Raw genomic sequence first — 19,104 nt, forward strand, 5'->3', positions numbered from 1 at the left:
CTCTCTCTCTCTCTCTCCTTGTGTAAGAACATTTGCACTTGCCTGTGGAGCTCAGAGGGCAACTTTGGGTGTCATGCCTCAGGTGCTACCCACTGTTATTTGAGGCAGAGTCTCTTAGTGACCCTCAAGTCAACCTATTAGGTCAGAATGGATTGCTAGACATTCCCACGGACCCACCTGGCCACATTTCAGAATGCACACCACCATGTCTAGCCTTTTTGTGTGGGTTCTGGGGTCTGAACTCAGGTCTTTATGCTAGCAAAGTAAGCACATTACCAACTGAATAGTTTTCCCAGTCCTTGTTATAAAAATTCTAATCATCCGTGATACAGACAGGCAAAATATGCAGCAACATTATTTATCAAATGTGGTCAATCAGTGGCGGAGAACCCTGTAGTTCAAAGGATCTTCGCGTGATATTCTGGATGCTTCCTCCTGCTTTTAATGTGGGATGAATTTTGTCCTTATAATACACTTTTTCTGCAGTAGAAGAAATCTTAAGTGATTATGTGTTTGGTTCACTGAGAGACACTGGCTCCAGAATCTGAATGATGTCATCAACTAAGTTCTAATTCTGGGGCAAATGAGGTCAATTAACTTCTGGTCATGAAGCAGCCCCTTCAACAGCCACCAGCATGGAATGTACTTGGTCTAAGAGTTGTCAGTGGGTTTGGTATCCGCTTCCCATGCTTGCATTTGCCATAAGGAGATATAGTATCTTTGGCATGCTTCTCCCAGCTCTGTGTATGTGCCTTTTCAAAACAAATCTATTTTCTGCAAAGATTTTGTATCCAAAACAAAAGGAAGTGTCACTTATAAGGCTTACTCTTAGCAACATGCAATTTAATTAGACAAAAACATATCCTAAAGCTACACAGACTGTTTCCCTCATAATTACAGCCAGAGAGTGGTAAGCTTCAAAACAAAGCAAAACAAAAATAAAGACCGAAACAAAGAACAACCTGCTTGGCTTTCAGAGAAATAAAGTTTACGATTTTGCTTGTATACAGATGTATTCAGAACACTTATTAAAATGCACGGAAATGAGAGTTTTCACAATCAATTTTAGAATTCTGGTGGCTGTCTGGAATTCTAAGACATTGCTATTTATTTTCATGAGACATTGAATGGCAGATTGATTTACAGCTTCAGGGCTGATGGTCTCTGGTGGGCTTGTCAAGTCTGATAGAGCAAGGTGCCTCTCTGACTATGGGATGTGCACAGTGTATTACTTCTACATTGAAAATAAGTTATACGCTCTGACATTTGTCTGTTGAGCTTTGATTTTCCTTCTATTTGTTTTTATGCATGGTACTAACAGTTCACCATAATAGTGTTCCACAAGAAGCTGACAGATCAGAAAAACACACCATCTTAATTAGACCCTCATTCCCTTTGCTGCCCTAAATATGGAGTCTTAACATGCAGAGTCTATCACTGTATCTTGAATGCAGGCATAATGCGTAACCTCCCACCATCAGAACCATCTAGGAACAAGGATGTCACAGAGTCATGAAACTTGGAAATGCCATTTTTTTTTCTAAACTCAACAAATTGTACATGTGAATCAGTTGCAATTTTTTTGTCTCTCAATAACACTGCAATAAAAGTTTTTATTTTTAATTCTTTCTTTGCTTGTGTTGAAATAAATACCTCCCCTGTAACTTTCTTCTTGGCTTTATTAGTGGGGTGATACTGGATAAGGCCAATTCACTGCTCACAATATGCTAAGTAAATGGTAATTATCGGTTCCTTTGAAGCCATGTCTTTTCCTGGTTGGTGCATTCCAGGTAACATGAAGATATTTAAGGCAACTACATGAAGGTATTTTGACTCCCTCCATCATTTTGCTCGCTTATCTAATTTGCTTATTCCATTATTGAAGTGTGAGGTCTGCCTGTGTGAGGCTAACATTTCTTTAGTCCCAGGTACTAGAATTGTCTTTCTGATCTAGTCACATGGCTTAGGTGCCTTGGTTCATGCTGCCTGTCATGGGGGAGGGTTGAAAGGGGTGAGGAGAGAGGGAGGGAGGGGAGCAGAGAAAAATGTAGAGCTCAATAAAAATCAATAAAAAAAACCCTCTCTGAGGTCTTGAAATATCTACTCTCATACTCATTTTGTTTCCGTAATTCAATTTTTGGACTACACATTTTCTCTAGCAACCTCTATATTTCTTGTTTTGCATCCTAGTATTGTGGGAACCTTGTCTAATCAGTTGGGTTATTCATGTTATTTCTCTACTGACCGAGGCTCCTAAGAATACAATGAGATAAAATTTTATAAAGCTATGTCATGACATCATTAAGTTCAGATCAGAACTAAACACAGTATGAGGTTATAGATATTGGTAGAGGTTTTCAAATCATATTAAAACACTGGCCATTGAGTTCACCCAGCTGTGCCATCTGGCTGTTGATTTCATTCCCGGTAACTTTGCCATAAGCAATCTTTTTTTCTCCAGGCACCTGCTTCTTTTCTCTGTGCTCTAGGCTCTGGGACAAGCGTACCGCGCTAGATATTTGCTGAGTGCTCAGCTCTTTCCCATTAATCTTGGCACTCTATTTCCCTGATACGCCAGAGACTCTTCTCCTTGGGTTATGATTTATGTTTCATGAGTTGTGTTTCATCAAATCCTTTAAGGCTTTGCTATCACCAGGAGGTTTGGCTGCATTCAGAAGTTCCCAGTTTTAACAACACACCTTCTTAGCCCTTAATTCTTCCTGAATAATGGTTAAGGCTGTAGGTCATTTTCTCTGACAGAGGAACTCAAAGTAATATGAAGTTTATGGGATCTGAATGAGAATTTATTTAGTAATACTGAGGGAATTTTGAATATGCTGGCATTTTAGCTGAAATCATAATGAAGAAAGTGCAGCAAGAAAGGTATTCTTAGCTGTAAGTTGTAACATGTTAAACAGATGACTCTTTGTCAAATGCAGAAAAGTCATATCCCATTCTGTATTTATCAGTCTTATAATTTATTAATTGGATTTGCTTATTGTAAAAATTTTTTTAAAAAGACTTTTTCTTAAGATACTATTTCTTAAAGTTTTCTTCCATAAACTCTGCTTGCCTGTCATCTCTTTTGAGGGCACCTATTTCAGCACAAAGACCAGTCACCTGTTTCTTTCATTTTAAAGAAACGTACATATTCCAAAGTTCTTAAAACCCAGGAATATTTAAGTTTTTTCGAATCAAAAGAAGCAGATGATTTCTCCTTTATTTATAACCAGCTTCTTGATTATTATGAAGACTTAATGATGTGGGGAAAGGAGCCATAACCCAGGTGCTCAGGGCTAGATCCCATACATATTATCATGAGATTTCTGGTGTGTGCATGTAAAACAGAATGGTCAGAAGAAGTAGTGGCTTGAAACACAACATGGAGGTACAGGTTAACCACCTTTCTTTCTTCCTTTTGTCCACTTATCTTCCCCCATTCATCTCTTCCCTCCCTTACTCCCTTTCCTCCTATAGACAAATAGTCCAAATTATTTTTTCTACAAATCCATTCTTGGACTCAATTATTTCAGACTGTTTTATCATGTTCAGCTTCTGTTCCATAGAGATCTGAAAATTACATATAGTTTTATCAGACATCCACTGGTAATGTCCTGTTATTTCAGTTCCAGGATGTCTGATGCCATCTTCTGGCCATGGTGGGCATAGTACTCACATACAGTAGTGTTCACACACACACACACAAACACACACACACACACACACACACACACACACACCTCAAAGAAACTTCAAAATAGTAAATTTCATAAATGAGAAATTTGTTTTCATCAAAGATGGTTTCAAATTAAGTATTTACCTTAGTTTCAACTTTAGCCAAGTAAAACAACATCTAATTTAAAAGTAGTTTAAAAAGAGAAATAGTTGCTCTATTTTAAGAGTTATGTATAATAATGGGAAAGGAAGCACAAGGGAATTAGATATTAGTAAACTGTTCATCTAATCTTTAAAACTTTCCCTGTCAAAAATAAATACACATCAAAATCACCATAAAACAAAAACAAAATGGAGAGAGCCAGGAAGTTGATTGATTGATATTGAGCCACATCGATTGACAGCCTGGGTCATAAAATTAATTGTAATTTGACTTAAATCTCAGTCACTGCATTTTAACTATGACACTGGGTACATTCATCCATAAACACTCTTTTCTACAGTTATAGAGGTCATAATCCATACTGCATATGAATAAATAATATATACTTTCCTAGCTACAAACAAACCTATAAATGTTATTAAAGCCAAGTATGCAAATAGACATATTTCTAATTAAACAATATTTTACCATTATTATACTTAAATGATGGAACATACTAATTGCTTCTGTTATCTGTAGTATACCTTCGTGTAAGCCTAGATAACTCTAGTTTCATATATATATACACTCATTTATAACACACACACATGATGATTGAACCATTTTCCTTTGAACTGAAGAGCTGAAAGAAAAGCCATTTTGGTTTCATTCACAAAGAATGCATTAATGTGGTCCAGTACTGTAATTTTGTGAGCTATTCTCATTTCGGGCTTTTGTCATGGAATTGAAATAATTTTCTTCCCAAATCAGCTCTCCACAGATGTCCTACAAAAAAACCCATGAATCCAGTATTTGATAGTGATGTAGTTCCTTTTTAAGATCAGGCTTTTGCATTTTCTTCTCTGAGAAGGCCATGGTTTGTAGCTTATTCCAATGCAAGTCTCTCCTGATATTTGGCCTGCTTCTTGGAGTGACATGCTTGGGATGCTAGGAAAATGTCTTCAAAATGGTAACCAGAGGGTTTAGGTGGCCTTACCATACCAATGAGAAGAAATTAACATGATACTAACTTTACTGCTGTTGCATGACTTAAGGCTCATTGCTAAAGATGACTGCTTGTCTTCAAAGGTAACTATAGTATTTTATAAATCTTTTTATTGATTTTTATTTTTCTCTGCTTCCTTCCCTGCCTTTTCCCTCCCCTTCAACCCTCCCCCAAGGTTCCCATGCTCCCAATTTACTCAGGAGATCTTGTCTTTTTCTACTTCCCATGTAGAATAGATCTATGTATGTCTCTCCTTAAGGTCCTCATTGTTGTCTAGGTTCTCTGGGATTGTGATTTGTGGCTGGCTTTCTTTGCTTTATGATTAAAAACCACTTATGAGTCAGTACATGTGATAATTGTCTTTCTGGGTCTGGGTTACTTCACTCAAAATGATGTTTTCTAACTCCATTGATTTGCCTGCAGAATTTAAGATGTCAATATTTTTTTCTGCTGTGTAGTACTCCATTGTGTAAATGTACCACATTTTCCTTATCCATTCTTTGGTCAAGGTGCATTTAGGTTGTTTCCATGTTCTGGCTATGACAAACAATGCTGCTATGAGCATAGTTGAGCACATGTCCTGTGGCAAGATTGAGCATCCTTTGGATATATACCCAAAAGTGATATTACTAGGTCTTATTTTACAAATCTTATGTTTTCCTTTGGTGAGAAAACATAACAATTGCTCATCAAATATGGTAGTAATTGAAGGAAAAGGTATAACTTTTTTCTGTATGTGCATATATATGTGTGTGTATATGTTCTATGAATGCATGGTCATGCTATATGGACACGTGTGTGTGTGTGCATGTGCACGTGTGTGTGTGTTTAGTCAGTGGCTGAAGTCAGTGGTCTTTCTCTATTTCTTTTCAGCTCATTTTTTTTGGATAGGACCTCTCCCTCTCACTAACTGGGAGCTTGCTGTTTCAGCTCCACTCTACGGATTTGCCTGCCTCTCTACCTCTAGTGCTGAGATTACAGAAGACATGTGTCACACAACCTGGAGATTACAGATCCGTGCCACATGACTTGGAGTTTTATGTGGGTGCTAAGGATACAGACTCAGGTCTTCATCTTTATACAGCAATCATTTTGCCCACTATTTAAATCAGAAATTTTGGTATAGTATTTTTATTTAAAATTCAGGTTCTTGGCCCCACACAATGAGCCATGATTCCTTCAAGGATGTCTTACAGATCCTGTGTTGTCTGGAGTTCAGCATAAAGGCAGAGAATGTCTGGTTATTGTCATACCACACTCACAGGAAGAGGCATAATATTGGGGTGAGAGGGGCAGAAGAGAACAGTTCTCAATTATTCTTAAAACCCGTGGTTCTTGTCTAGAGCGCACATGTTACTGATTATCGGGTGTTGTATTTAATGTCCACGAGCATTTGTCCTCTCCTTTTTTTCTCTGTCAGAGGTGCTATGGCAAAGAGATGTGCTGGACCACAAACGATCATCTTTCAATTTGTATGTTGGTATAGGAAAGTATCATAGCATTCTTCTATGGTTATAGTTGTTGTATTTAAATAATAGCCATGTTGACCTAACAGAGTCACCCCCTTGCCTTGTATGATGTTAAACATTTTCAAAATCACCCATGTATCAAGTATAAAGTGCCTTGAAGGGTAAGGTTGGGTAGAAATCAGGCAGGAAAAGCCCTGAGTGAATAGTGACATTTCAGGTCTGAACGAGACTCATGTTGCTTGCAGTCCATAGTGGCAAGTGTTCTATCCAGTTCAGCAGGACAGCAGGATGCTACGTGGGTGGGGAAACTCAATTGTAACAGGACCAGATGGGACATAAATGCTTTCATTGGGCTCCACCTAATCAAGATAAAAAAAGCCGTAAAGGCGACACACTGAATATAAAGCCACCATGGGTGCTGCAGAGGGACCAGGACGCTGAGCCTGGGATGAACAAAGTCCAGAGGAGAACATTATCCTCTCCCCATTCTCAGTGACAACAAGACTTCTTCAGGGCAGTGAGTCTAAGTCTTGGTCTTTTAAAGCATCTTGTTAAAAATTAATGTAGAAGACAAGTTGAAAAGTCTAACTTATGTTTAGAATACTGTGGGCTGAGGTGGAGAATGCCTACTGATCATTGTTTCTGAAGGGTGGACCCCAAATTTCAGTGTTATGGTGTCATTTGAGTTACAGTTGGTTATATAAGAAAGAGGTCTTCCATATACTTCTTTGTATAAAATACCACAACTTATTCAGCCATTCTGTAAATATCTGTGGAATGTTTTTTAATGTTTCAGAGACTGGGCTACATAGATACCAGAGGTACAAGAAGAAGCAAGATGGATGTGTTCCTGCTGTCAGAAGCAATGGGGTGGCTGTTTACTACAGCCTGAACAACTGTGACCACAGTTACCTTTCCTCTTCCCTCTCTCCATCTTTTTCACAAGATGACCAGAGTTCCTGTCTTCAGGAGCTAGACCCTTTCCCTCCCATCCATCCAAACCTAGGTTGATAGAAAGCATGGATGTAACTTTGTCATTTACTTTAAGAGTTATGTAAGTGTGGGTAGGTATGCATGCATGCAGAGGCCCGAGATTGATATTGGGGGTCTCTCTTGATTACTTTCTATATGATTAATTGAGGTAGGCTCTCTTGATTGAGCCAAGAGCTCACTAACACAGCTGGTTTCTCTAGCCAGCTTTCTCTAGGGATACCCATCTCATGCTTTCTGAGGGTTGCAACCACAGGCAGGCTGTTGCCCCCTGCCACTCAGTATTCATATGGATTCTGAATATCTAAACTCTGGTCCTCATGCCTGTGTAGCAAGTACTTTTGCCACTGAGTCATCTCCCCAGGACACTATTTCTGTCACCAGACCTGAAGAGGTCTGTTCGCTTTTCTCTTCCTCAGAACCTGTGGCCATGATGAATACAAGCTTAAGACAGCGTTCTAGAGGATGAGTCTATGGATCCAGCCACTCCTCCTGTGGCTGTCTTAGATGAGGGGACTGATAGCCCCAACAGGGACTGGCTTGAGTGAGAACAGCTAAAACTGACAGCACAGGCAAGCCTGGCCCACAGTACTCATGTATGACACAATTGTAGTCTGTGTAGATGGTTGCTTCTAGACTCTAGGTTTGGGAATATTGTGCTGTACAAGAAAAACTTAATTAGATACCTTCAGCTAGAAAGTGCGACTCCAAATTTATGCCAGGCATAGAAATTTCTTGTACGGTTTATCAAATTACCTTGGTAACTGCCACATCGTCACTTCACTTTGTGCTGTGTGGACATGGCCTCAGTGATAGCTGTCAAAATACAGACACTCTCGGGAGGTTTGACATTGTATCTCTGGTCTGCAGAATGGGAAGTTGACTAATGTGCTTGATGTGTGACACGTGGAATATAATATATATTTTTTTGGAGAAAACACAAACAGACAGAACATAAACATTGATCACCATGACAAACTATTCATACTTCTAACTAAAAGGTTAACACCAATCCAGTTAGTCTTGTTTCCCAAAAATATGGCTATTTTAAACAAATGAACAAATAAACCCAAAACTCACAGTAGCACTGATATGGGATTCTCTTCTGTATGCTGGGAATACCATTGGCTAATAAAAAACTGCTTTGGACCTATAGCAGGGAAGAACTTAGTTAGCTATGTGGGGAAAACTAAACTGAATGCTGGGAAAAGAAAGGTAGAGAGCGAGAAGCCATGTAGCCTTGCCAGAGACAGACACTGGGAATTTTACCTGGTAAGCCACAGCCATACACAGGTCACTAGAAATGGGTTAAGATATAAGTGCTAGCCAATAAGACGATAGAGCCAATGAGCCAAGCAGTGTTTTAAATAGTTTCTGTGTGATTATTTTGGGTCTGAGCTGCTGGTGGCTGAATAACAAGCTAGCAGCCTCCTCACAACAGATCTGATGAATACCTGTTCGTCAGATTTGAACTCTGTTTGAGCTAATCTAATGATTCACATAGGCAGAGCCATGTAGTCAGACCTCCTTCAGATCTGATTGGAATGTCTGCCTGAAAATATCCGCCATAGGATTTCCTATCATCCCAGACATCTTTGCATGACTGCCTCAACCCTAAAGAAAGATATACTGGGAGAGATGGGTGAAAAACAGCTTTGTTTTCTGTTAATTTTCAAATATGTCAGAGCATCTTTTCTGCTCCTTGCAGCTTCTCTTCTTGGTCCAGCTCTCCCAGCTGGGCCTCTGGGAAGCAGCCAGTTCCAGGCTAATGTGCTTCCCTGTTATCTGATGCTGACGCTGCTCCACAGAGGCAGTGATAACGATAAGTGCTAATTGGATGTATTTCTAAAGCAAACCTTTTAGTTACTTAGGACAGAACTCCTCCAATTAGCTTCCCTTCTACTCTCTGGCTGTGCAAGAACCACGCTAATGTGCAAACACTGGGTTTGGAAGGGAGTCAAAGGCAGTCTTGGAGAAGCTGAATGGCAGTCTTGTTTAAGTCAGGTAGGGGCTAAACTGGAAAGATCGGGGGCTATGCTTCCATTAGAGGAAGGACAGAGTAAGTCAGGCAGGGTCCTACTGGAAGCTACCAATCAGCCACGCCCCTGTAAGATTGGGAGGAAAGACCCCACTTGGGGAAGGGAGGAAGAGCTCAAGCTTCCCTATTTCCATCCTTTTCTGTAATGAAAGTAAACTGTTTCAATGCAAAGGATTTGAATCCTAGCTTGAGACAGGTAGTTTCAAATTCTGTCCTCTAATAGGTTACCCATGGGTTGGAGAAAAAAAATCATTTTAAAACCTTAACCCTTTTAAAGTGACCGACAAGAGTTTGAAAGCCATGAAACATGAAGGACTGCTTAGAAAAAGAAACAGGTTATATGTCAGTGTGGATAACAATGAGAGGGAGATGTGGGGAGGTGGGGAAGCAGAGCAGAAACCCGTTTCTTTATGGCTTTGACTTTTGAGCTGGAAACGGTGAGATAAATTTGTTAATACTTGCTTTTGTGACGGGAATGAATCCACCACCATTACCACATGCTCTCCAGGGGAACTGGCTCACATGTTTTATGTTAGCCATGTGTCTCATATAGGTATGAGGATTCCATGTCTCCTGAGGCAAATTCATCTAGGCTGTATTACATAACTATGACATTGTTAGAAAATGGAGCCTTGGCTAGGCTGGATAGTCGCAGTTGGGGGTGAAAAGGGACATGGAGAGATGGGTATGAAGAAGAGACAGCAAGTGGGAACAACTACCACTGTGATGGTCAAGGCTTTCCTCTGGCTGCTCCTCTTCTGGACTCTGAAGTCGTTTGTATAAAGGTGCTGTCCTCATAGCCCTGCCCCTTGAGAAAATAAACTTGACCCAAAATTTTGACCCAAGCATTTATTTCATAGGAGTCTTGAACTCCAGTTCCGTGTTATAAAATTTTATATGCTGTGATTTTTTTTCAGGTGCGGGAAGCATTTTGGAAAACTTATTTATTTAAAATTTATTGATAATTAAGTCATACATGTACTGATATTTTAGGTTAGATGTCAAATTATTGCAAAGTGGTGAGTTAGGAAGTTTTGAGAGTACTGGAGATGACTTCTTCATTTCTTGTATGGTTATAATATCATGGATAAATCTTGGATCTTCCTGGGACTCTCCTGGACATAGGAAGGAACACATGTCCAAACATCTAGTCCCTCTTAAATAATTTCCAAATAGTATGGACAGTGTTTTAAATAGATTTTAACATAATAGTTAGAGATATTCTGGTATTTGCTCTAGTCAGACACCAGTTATTACAAACCAAACCCTTAACAAATACAGAGATGGGTATACTTTGGTTTGTTTTTCCCTTTTCTCCTTTTCCATGACATTGATTTTGGGGAATATCTCGTATTTATAACCACAGCAGACAAGGCTCTTTAACAACAGAATTGGAGCGTGGTTGACTTTTAAGTGGCAGAGATATTAATGTGATATTGTTGGGATATAGAAAGTTTCTGTGTGAAACCAGTACTCCCAAGTAGAATTACATCTATGATGTACTACAGCCACTAATTTTGCAAAGAAGACAAGGCTAGGAGGATAGTAACTTTTCGCAGCTTGATAGATGGTCGGTCATCATATTTTTATACCTAAATCAACATGTTCAAATATATCGAGCACATTTATGTGACACATCTTTCTGACATCATGATGAGAACTTGGTCCTCCTCCCTCTCTTCTTGGGCCTGGCCTCAATTTCCCAGTAACTGATCTCCTAAAGGTTTTAAATATTGGATTTCTACCAGGTGATATATATTTTTTAATAAGCTTTACGTAATTCTAGAAAGCATGTACCTGATGGTTAGTTCGATCCACTGTGTTAGCCGTGGAGGGGTGGTCTCTAGTGTTCTGACGGACTCGAGTGGAGTTCTGCTGTTCGATCGTTGAGGAGGTTGGGATGCAGAATTCTCTAAAGCAGCGCTTGAAGTTTTCATCCAGGAACGCATAAAGAACAGGGTTCAGGCAGCTGTTTGTGTAACCCAGGGCGATGCAGAAGTGCCAGGAAACCGTCTGGAAGGTAGTCTCTGGAATCGTGATCAGGGCTTTGATGATGACGTAGATGTGGATGGGGGTCCAGCAGACGATGAACACAGCCACGACCACCAGCACCATCCTGGTGATCCTGCGCAGGTTCCTGTCCTTTTCCTTGGAGCCCGACAGCATGCGCACGCTCTTGAGCCGTAAGATCATCAGTCCGTAACACACGGTGATAATGAGGACCGGCATGATGAAGGCAAAGATGAAAACGCAGATTTTGAGCAGGTTCTCCCAGTACCAGGTGGGATGCGAGAACGTGAGGGTGCAATCTATGGACCCTGGAAGAAAAGAATTTTCAAGGAAAATTAGTAGCGACATTTAGTTTTAGCATTAAGTACCGAAGCTGCTCCTTGGTCTACTAATAGCTTTGGCCTGAGCTAAGTGAAGGTTGTTGCTTACACAGACGTGTGAGGAAAGAATAAAACGAAGAAGGAAACTCATTTATTGATTACAGAGAATTTACTTCCTTTTCTCCCCTTCCTACATTTCCCATTTTTCTGTCCACGTGTATCACATTAAGATTTTATGAAGCGAGAGTTATGCACATTTTGCGGTGAATCAGACACTTGTGAGATTTATGCTGTTATAAAAGCTATAACCATCGTCCCAGGTTCCCGGGAGTTTCCTGCTAACGAATGTCTCCCCTCCACTTCAGAATGGCAGTTGCTGTTAAATCAGGACAGGTAAATTTGTCAACTGCTTGAGAATTTAGAGCAAGCCTCAGTGAAACGTTCTCTGGACTTAAGCTTAAATTATGTTTTGGAAAAGCTATGTTCCCATGTATTCAACATTTTGTTGAAGTAAGTTCAGAGAAATCGGCAATATGTAGACTTTCTTCTTATTAAAATACCTAGAAGGTCTGTAATTATAGAGAAATCTTCCCCTTTCAATATATTTAAAGGCATTTTATTATTTTTATTATTTTAGTTTTTCTAATTGAAAGTAGAGTTCGGCAAAGATACTGTGCCGTAAATTCTACTTGGTTCAGGATATCACCAACACATCAGACTAGACTTGGCTCATGCCCATGTTCACCCTTACCCTGCCTGTATTTTGTGGTTGCCATGAACATGACAGGCAGACCAATGGCAGAAGAGAGGAGCCAGTTGCAGACATTGACAATTTTGGCATTTCGGGGGGTACGGAAATCCAGAGCCTTGACCGGGTGGCAGACAGCAATGTAGCGGTCCACGCTCATGGTGCAGAGGGTGAATATGCTGGTGAACATGTTGTAGTAATCTATCGAGATGACGATCTTGCAGAGGATGGTTCCGAAGGGCCACGTTCCCATCAGGTAGTTGACACTCTGAAAGGGCAGTGTGCTGGTTGCCAAGGCATCTGCCAGAGCAAGGTTGAAGATGTAGATGTTGGTGGCAGTCTTCATCTTGGTGTATCTAGGAAACAGGAGAACAGTGGAGAGATTATGAAAGACACCACCTGAAAGATTGGTGTCATTCCCTTAAGAAAACATCAGTTGTTAATGGAAGACCCTAAGAGTAGACCCAGGACTCTGTCAAAGTAACAGTTGATTTTTTTTATCAATGAGTTCCCATGAGATAAATAGTTATTTCCCTAATTGCAACTTTTCTTTTCTATAAAATAGTTATTACAATAGAAAACAGGACAATTTTAAGTGTTGTTTATTTACTTGAGACAGTCTCGTGTACCCCAGACTGGCCTTGAATCTGCTATACAGCATGGCTAGTTGAGCTCATTATCATGAACTCATGAACCTCCTACCTCTAACTTTCAGGTTCTGTGCACTGCTATACTTAGCCCATTTCCTTGTCTTCAATGTAGTAATTGCTGTGGTTGGTGCAATTGGCATGGGGAACTACAAGAGAGTGGATAATTATACTCTGCATATAAGAGAATATTTCAGCTATATGAAGAGATTTAAAATTATTGAACACTATTGTGGTACAAGGACATGTGTACCTCTGCATGTGCATAGATACATATCATTAGATACATCCCTGTACTGGCTGATATGGGGCATGGAAATGATCATTGGTAAATAGAGCAGGTGAGGGACAAGTAAGGTGGAAAGCATTCCAGAAGCCCATATTTTGTCTTTAAGTTCAAAGAAGAATGTGATGATAAAAGTAGACCATGCTAGAAGGAGAACAAGAACTCTACTCAAGGCATAGAGTTGAAATGGTTCAATGAATGTATTTGGCATTCTGAAGAGTAATATTCTACCAGGAAATGGCAGTGAGCATGAGGGGGAAATAATACAGATGCCAGGAGGTAAGGAAAGTGTATGTGATGATGAATAAGCCCTCACCCAGTGGTGATTGAAATTTAAGACATTTTTGGCTTTATTTTTAAGATCTTTATTGAACTATCATTGACATGTAAGAAATTATACATAGTGAGTGCAATTGGGCAAGTTTTGACATATGTATATCTGTGAAATCACTGTCATCAAAAGCAGTTTTTGGCTGTATGCATCAAAAGTCTTTTCCTTTATATTGCTAAGAAGTTTGTCATTGTGTGACTATACCCCAACCCCCTAATCCATTAATTTGTCAATAGGAAGTGACTGACATATAGTTTTTGGCTGTGGTATATTAATCTACTGTGAGCACTCAGTTAAAAATAGAATGCACTTCCTCTCTTGGCTAAATAGCTAGGAGTGTTGTTTGTCTTGCATGCAAACAGAAAGTTGAATGATGAGGTATGGATGATACGCAGAAGCATTTGTAATAATAAATTAGATTGATGATAGAATACATCCTGTACATAGATACCACTTATTGCTTTCCCCAGTTAGTATTTATGAGCTCAAATTCTTTAATAGTATCCCCAGAATTATGCTAGAGAATGATTTCCTTCCCGTTCTCTGTCTGTGAGCTGTGCCCTAGCCTCTGCTCTTGGTTCAGGCCACAAAGATGTTAAGAGATGGAGATCATAGGAAATAGATATGACTTCTGGCTTCAGTGGAGTCACTATGGTTTGACTTTTTTTTTTTTTTACATGGTTCACATATTCACAGTGTGAATATATTAATATTCACTTCATTATTAATGAGGGGTCTTTTAAGAGACAAGAGTAGCAGGAGATCTTTAGGCTATTGATTCAGGATTTTGTCCTCAAAATGAATTGGCCTAGTCATTCTAACCCTGGTTGTTACTTGAGTGAAGAATGCTATAATAGGGCAAGAATGAGCAATGCCCAGCAGCATTCTGAGCTTCCTCCAGACATTTCGTACCTTTTGCTAGCATGAATGCCTGTCATGACATCAGCCATGATATGAATGGTGTGATTCAAAGAAGGGCTCTCTCACCAGAGCTGGCGCCATGTTGTTTGGAATTTTAGCCTCTAAAGTTGTGATTTATATAAACCTCTTCCTTTTTATAATTATCTGGTCTGAGTTATTTTTCCATAAACATTGGAAATGAGCTAATTAAAAAAACTAGAGGTTTTTCGCTCACGGGAGGATTTTTAAATAGGGCATCAAACCTGATGATTTTTATCACCTATAGTTGTTGGCAAAACTCACTTGAAAATGGGGTTTCAAAGCCCCTTGCCTGAGGATTTTAAAGAACACAAGAAACTGCAATACTTGAAGCAAGGGCTTCCCTGGACTTTTTATTTACAGAAGCTAGTACACTCTCCTTTAAAATTTCAGTTTGTGCTTAGAGGCTTTCAGCCAAGCATGGTTAAAAATCTAAGTCATTCAGCGCCAAACAGCTCAATTCTGTGGGATTTGGTATTCTAGAGCCTCTGGTATAGGGCCTTAATTCAATGTTCCAAGGCTGTTTTGGTCTCCATGAACAGCAGGGAGCTGAACTTTTATATTATTTCATGGGCATCACCAGGACCAACCAGCTGAGTCTGTTTCCTGAGTTCCACTTTGGACACCTGGCGCACTCTGCGGAACTTGCAGAGCAATTGGTGCATTTCAGATGCAAGGTGCTGTGGGATAATGCTCTTGAACACTGTAAAGATTTGTCACTCACATTGGTTTAAAAAGTGCTGATTGAATAGTATCCAGGCAGGAAGTATAGGCAGGGTAACCAGACTAGAAGAATTCTGGGAAGAGGAAAGGAAAGATGCAGTCCAAGCCAGATGCAGAGGAAGCAAGATGAGAATACCTTACTGAGAAATGGTACAAAGTCATGTGGCTAAAACATAGATTAGAATTATAGGTTAATTTAAGTTGTAAGAGCTAGTTAATAATAAGCATGAGCAGAAAGCTAAACAGTTTGTAATTAATAAAGGCCTCTTGTGTGTATTTGGATCTGAACAACTGTGGGACTAGATGGGACAGAAACTTCCATCCTGAAGGCCACCCTGAGTTGTTTTAGAGCTATTACTTCCTTCAAGGACTTTAATATAGGAGGGTAGAGACAGCCAATTAGCTTGAGATAAGTCAATGGGATTCAGTAAAGACCATATACCTGACAAACTTAAAGCAGGTAGTTTCAAAAGAAGCAAATGCTATGGAAATCAAATTATAATAGCTTTTAAACTCATTTACTTTAATGTTCAAGATATTGAAATAATTTTGATGTTGTGATAAATGGAAAGATTTCCCCCAAAGCAGAAAATGATTTTTTAAAGGCATACCATGACATTAGTCACACTCTGGAGAGAGTACCTTTAGGCAGCTTTCTGACCCATTCCATCCACTCTTGGCATTTTCTTTAAACTTATTTGCTCACTTCGAATGCATAGTTTATTTCAGTTAAAAAATTATTTCCTCCCCTGTAATGAGGTGCTTGTGCAATAAAATTTGATTAGTATTTATCATAAATGGAAAAGTGAGTGGAAGATATGCAAAAATTTCAATCCTGCAACGTGCATGTTTATCACAGTATCATATGAGATTAACACATGGTTAATACATGAAATATTACTTGTCAATTAAATAAAACAAAGCAAATATTATAAAGATTGTTCAATTGGCATTTTATGGAAGCACTGCTATTAAATTTTTCTTATGAGGTTTACGCACCCTTCCCCTGAAGTGAACTGGAATTTCAATGCCAGTTACTCATGCTTTGAGTCATTTTAGTAGCTTTCTAAATATATAAAAGAGAATGATAGGGCTTGGAGGTTTGTTCATGCCTTTGGTGTATTTCCACAGTCTTTCATCTGGAGAAATGGTTTGCTTGGGGAAGGGGTACTGCTACTCAGTAAAGGAGCCTTTCATTATGTTCTGCTCTGATGTGGTGGTCTGGATATTCTCTTAAGAAACTGAGATGAATTATCAGAGACACACTAGATTCTATAAGGAGTAAACAAGCCAGAATTAGCAAGCAGACAAAGATGTAAGATAAAGGAAGGATTGTCTTTGCCATTCTCTTTGCTTGAGAAAGTTTTGACAAGACCCATGAATATTAAATGCAATCCTTTCTCCATCCTTTAATTTCTCTACTTCTTACTGTGCAAGGAGAATGGAAGCAAAATGAAGGAAATGAGCAGGTACAAAAAGTGAACGAGCAAGGGGTACGGCCTGGCAGACTCTTCTGGACTCCCATGCCCTTCCTGGTGTTGGCTGCACTTTTTCTACTAAGAAATGACCCAAATACTTGCTTTCTAGTTATCCTGTTAATAATTTCACAATAAATATTGAAAATACATGTATTCTAGATGAATGATTATGTTTTGTAAACTCAAAGGCATAACTATGCAAAATCACTTCAAATATGTGTTCATCTTAGGACCATCAGTGTTTGACTACCTGGGTATGTGTACAACCCATGTCCTAGGCTGGGGTGAGGCTGTGCAAAGCCTCTTTCATTGGTCCCTCTCACATGGCACATGCACACCTTTCACTTCCAAACATCTACCCTTTGTATGTGGTTACAAAGCAACTACTGTCTGTTGTTACACTTGTTCTTCTTGGCATTTTCCCAATTATGGCTACTTTCTAAAACCTCACTGAGTTTAGTTCACTAATGGTAAATGAAACTGCAGCAATCCAACAACCTGTGTGGATATCTACCAGCATCCTGGCCAGTCTTTCCTTTGCTTTGTTTCTGAGTTAGTTCTTCAAATGGTGATGACTTTCAGTTCAGAAACAAAACTGACAGAGGAAGTCTGAAAACAGAAAGAATATATTTTCCAGTTTGGTTTGATGGATTTCTATCAAATATATCATATATATTTTATATCCTATCTATCACATATCCTTCACCCTTTCCTCCATTATATTATAGGTATTTGCAATGAAGCCAATTGGATTTGTAGAAGAAAAGTCTCCAGCCTTTGGCCCTTTCTAACCTTTCAGGATTTTACCAATTTGAGTGAGGAAGGAAGAGGTTTAATTCCACAAGGCTCCGTGCATTTCTTTTATAAATTTGGCACTGAATTGGAAACATATACTTGTTTTGCCATGACCTTTGTGTCTACATTTGCACACAGAAATCCATATTTGTAATGGAGGAGGAACACCCCTTTGAGCTTTATCTTTTCAGTCTCATGATGAACAAGGTAAATAAAATGGAATAAAAGTACTTGTCCTACATTGCAGGCAATTATGCAAGTAGAGACATTGTCAACTGAATAGCTGTCTGAATTTCTCCATTATTATTCAGGTTGGAATATATGGGTGGACGGTGCCGAGGAGAGGCAGGAAATGAGGAATAGGGAGAGGGGAATTCTATAATAACAAGTCCCAAAGGAAAACTATCATTGTTCATGAATACAGAAAGAGGCTATATGGTAGTTTGCTGTTTTCTATTACATTTTTTACTACCTTCATTAAGGAGGAAACAGGGATCTCTCTGTAAATTGCTTAAAGCAGTTCACCTGTGTTTCTTTCAAAGGTGTGCTACATGGCCATTGACCCCATTTCCCATGAGCCAATTCTAGCAGAGAACAGTTGAATGACCTCAGAGTAAATCTTCTTCTATAGGTGAAAGGTGATTTATTTATCATTTTACCCAAGAGAAGACAGAAGTTTCCAAAAAAATTAAACAAAAGAGTATAGCCTTCCAGTGGTGAATTAGCAATTCTCATGTGTCCCTAGAATAAGGGACTACAGGAGCCCTTGACTGGGCTCATCCTCTTTTTACCCACATGTTCTCTGTTCCTGTTTTCTCTTTGTCTACTCTCCTTTTTTCAACCCCAATTCCCTCAGGGATGTCATGAGAAAAGAATCTTCCAGATAGAGTTACATAAAGTTTTACTTTCTTGGAGCATTGGTGAGCTTTATGCAAAGAAAAACTTAAAACGAAAAACTGATATTTCTTTACATCTGGGGCTAATCAAGGTCAGAGTAAATTGCAAATCTTCCATTGCTTGAAGTCTAATTGGGATGCAATTCTATTGTTCTAAGTTTCTTACCAACACTACTCTTCATTTAATTTAATTTAACTTTATATTTGGCTATTTGCAATTTTCTGTTACTTTACTTAGTATGTTCAATCTTTAAATCACATGTATACCATGTATATTGACTACTTCCAATGCCCCCAACTCTTTACTACTTTTGTGTATATCTCCTCTTTCCCACAAATCTCCCTGTATATTTGTCCATGTCTGTGTATCTGTCTCTCATGTTCATGTTTCTTTATTTTGTTTTGTAACACACTAAGATTAACCAGGGCCATCAGTATGACTGTCACATCCTAGATTTACAAGAAAAAACATGATTTACCTTTAAAAAAATTTTGATTCTTTGATAAATACATAGTTTAGAGAAATGTTACTTTGCTGCATTGTATGATACAATGCAGTTAGAATTAGATACAATTTTCTTTTTTATTTTTAATTTATTTATTTATTAAAG

At 38.9% G+C, this 19,104-nt stretch overlaps 1 protein-coding gene across 2 annotated transcripts in view; it reads right to left on the reverse strand.

Annotated features, from left to right (window-relative positions):
• Oprm1 (opioid receptor mu 1) overlaps nt 1–19,104 on the reverse strand; it is a 62,742-nt gene that overhangs the window by 10,295 nt on the left and 33,343 nt on the right. The window contains exons 2-4 of one of the 2 annotated variants that reach the window (XM_026787466.1): nt 12,402–12,754; nt 11,118–11,638; nt 7,578–8,173 (exon numbers count right to left, since the gene is read on the reverse strand). In XM_026787466.1, the coding sequence (XP_026643267.1) occupies nt 8,102–8,173; nt 11,118–11,638; nt 12,402–12,754 (946 nt within the window). In that variant the 3' untranslated portion in view covers nt 7,578–8,101. Of the gene's footprint in view, nt 1–7,577; nt 8,174–11,117; nt 11,639–12,401; nt 12,755–19,104 lie in introns of those variants that run through there. The other variant, XM_005363418.2, reaches the window with a different exon arrangement.

Source organism: Microtus ochrogaster, linkage group LG9 (assembly GCF_000317375.1).
Source record: "Microtus ochrogaster isolate Prairie Vole_2 linkage group LG9, MicOch1.0, whole genome shotgun sequence".
Classification (NCBI taxonomy): Eukaryota; Metazoa; Chordata; class Mammalia; order Rodentia; family Cricetidae; genus Microtus; species Microtus ochrogaster.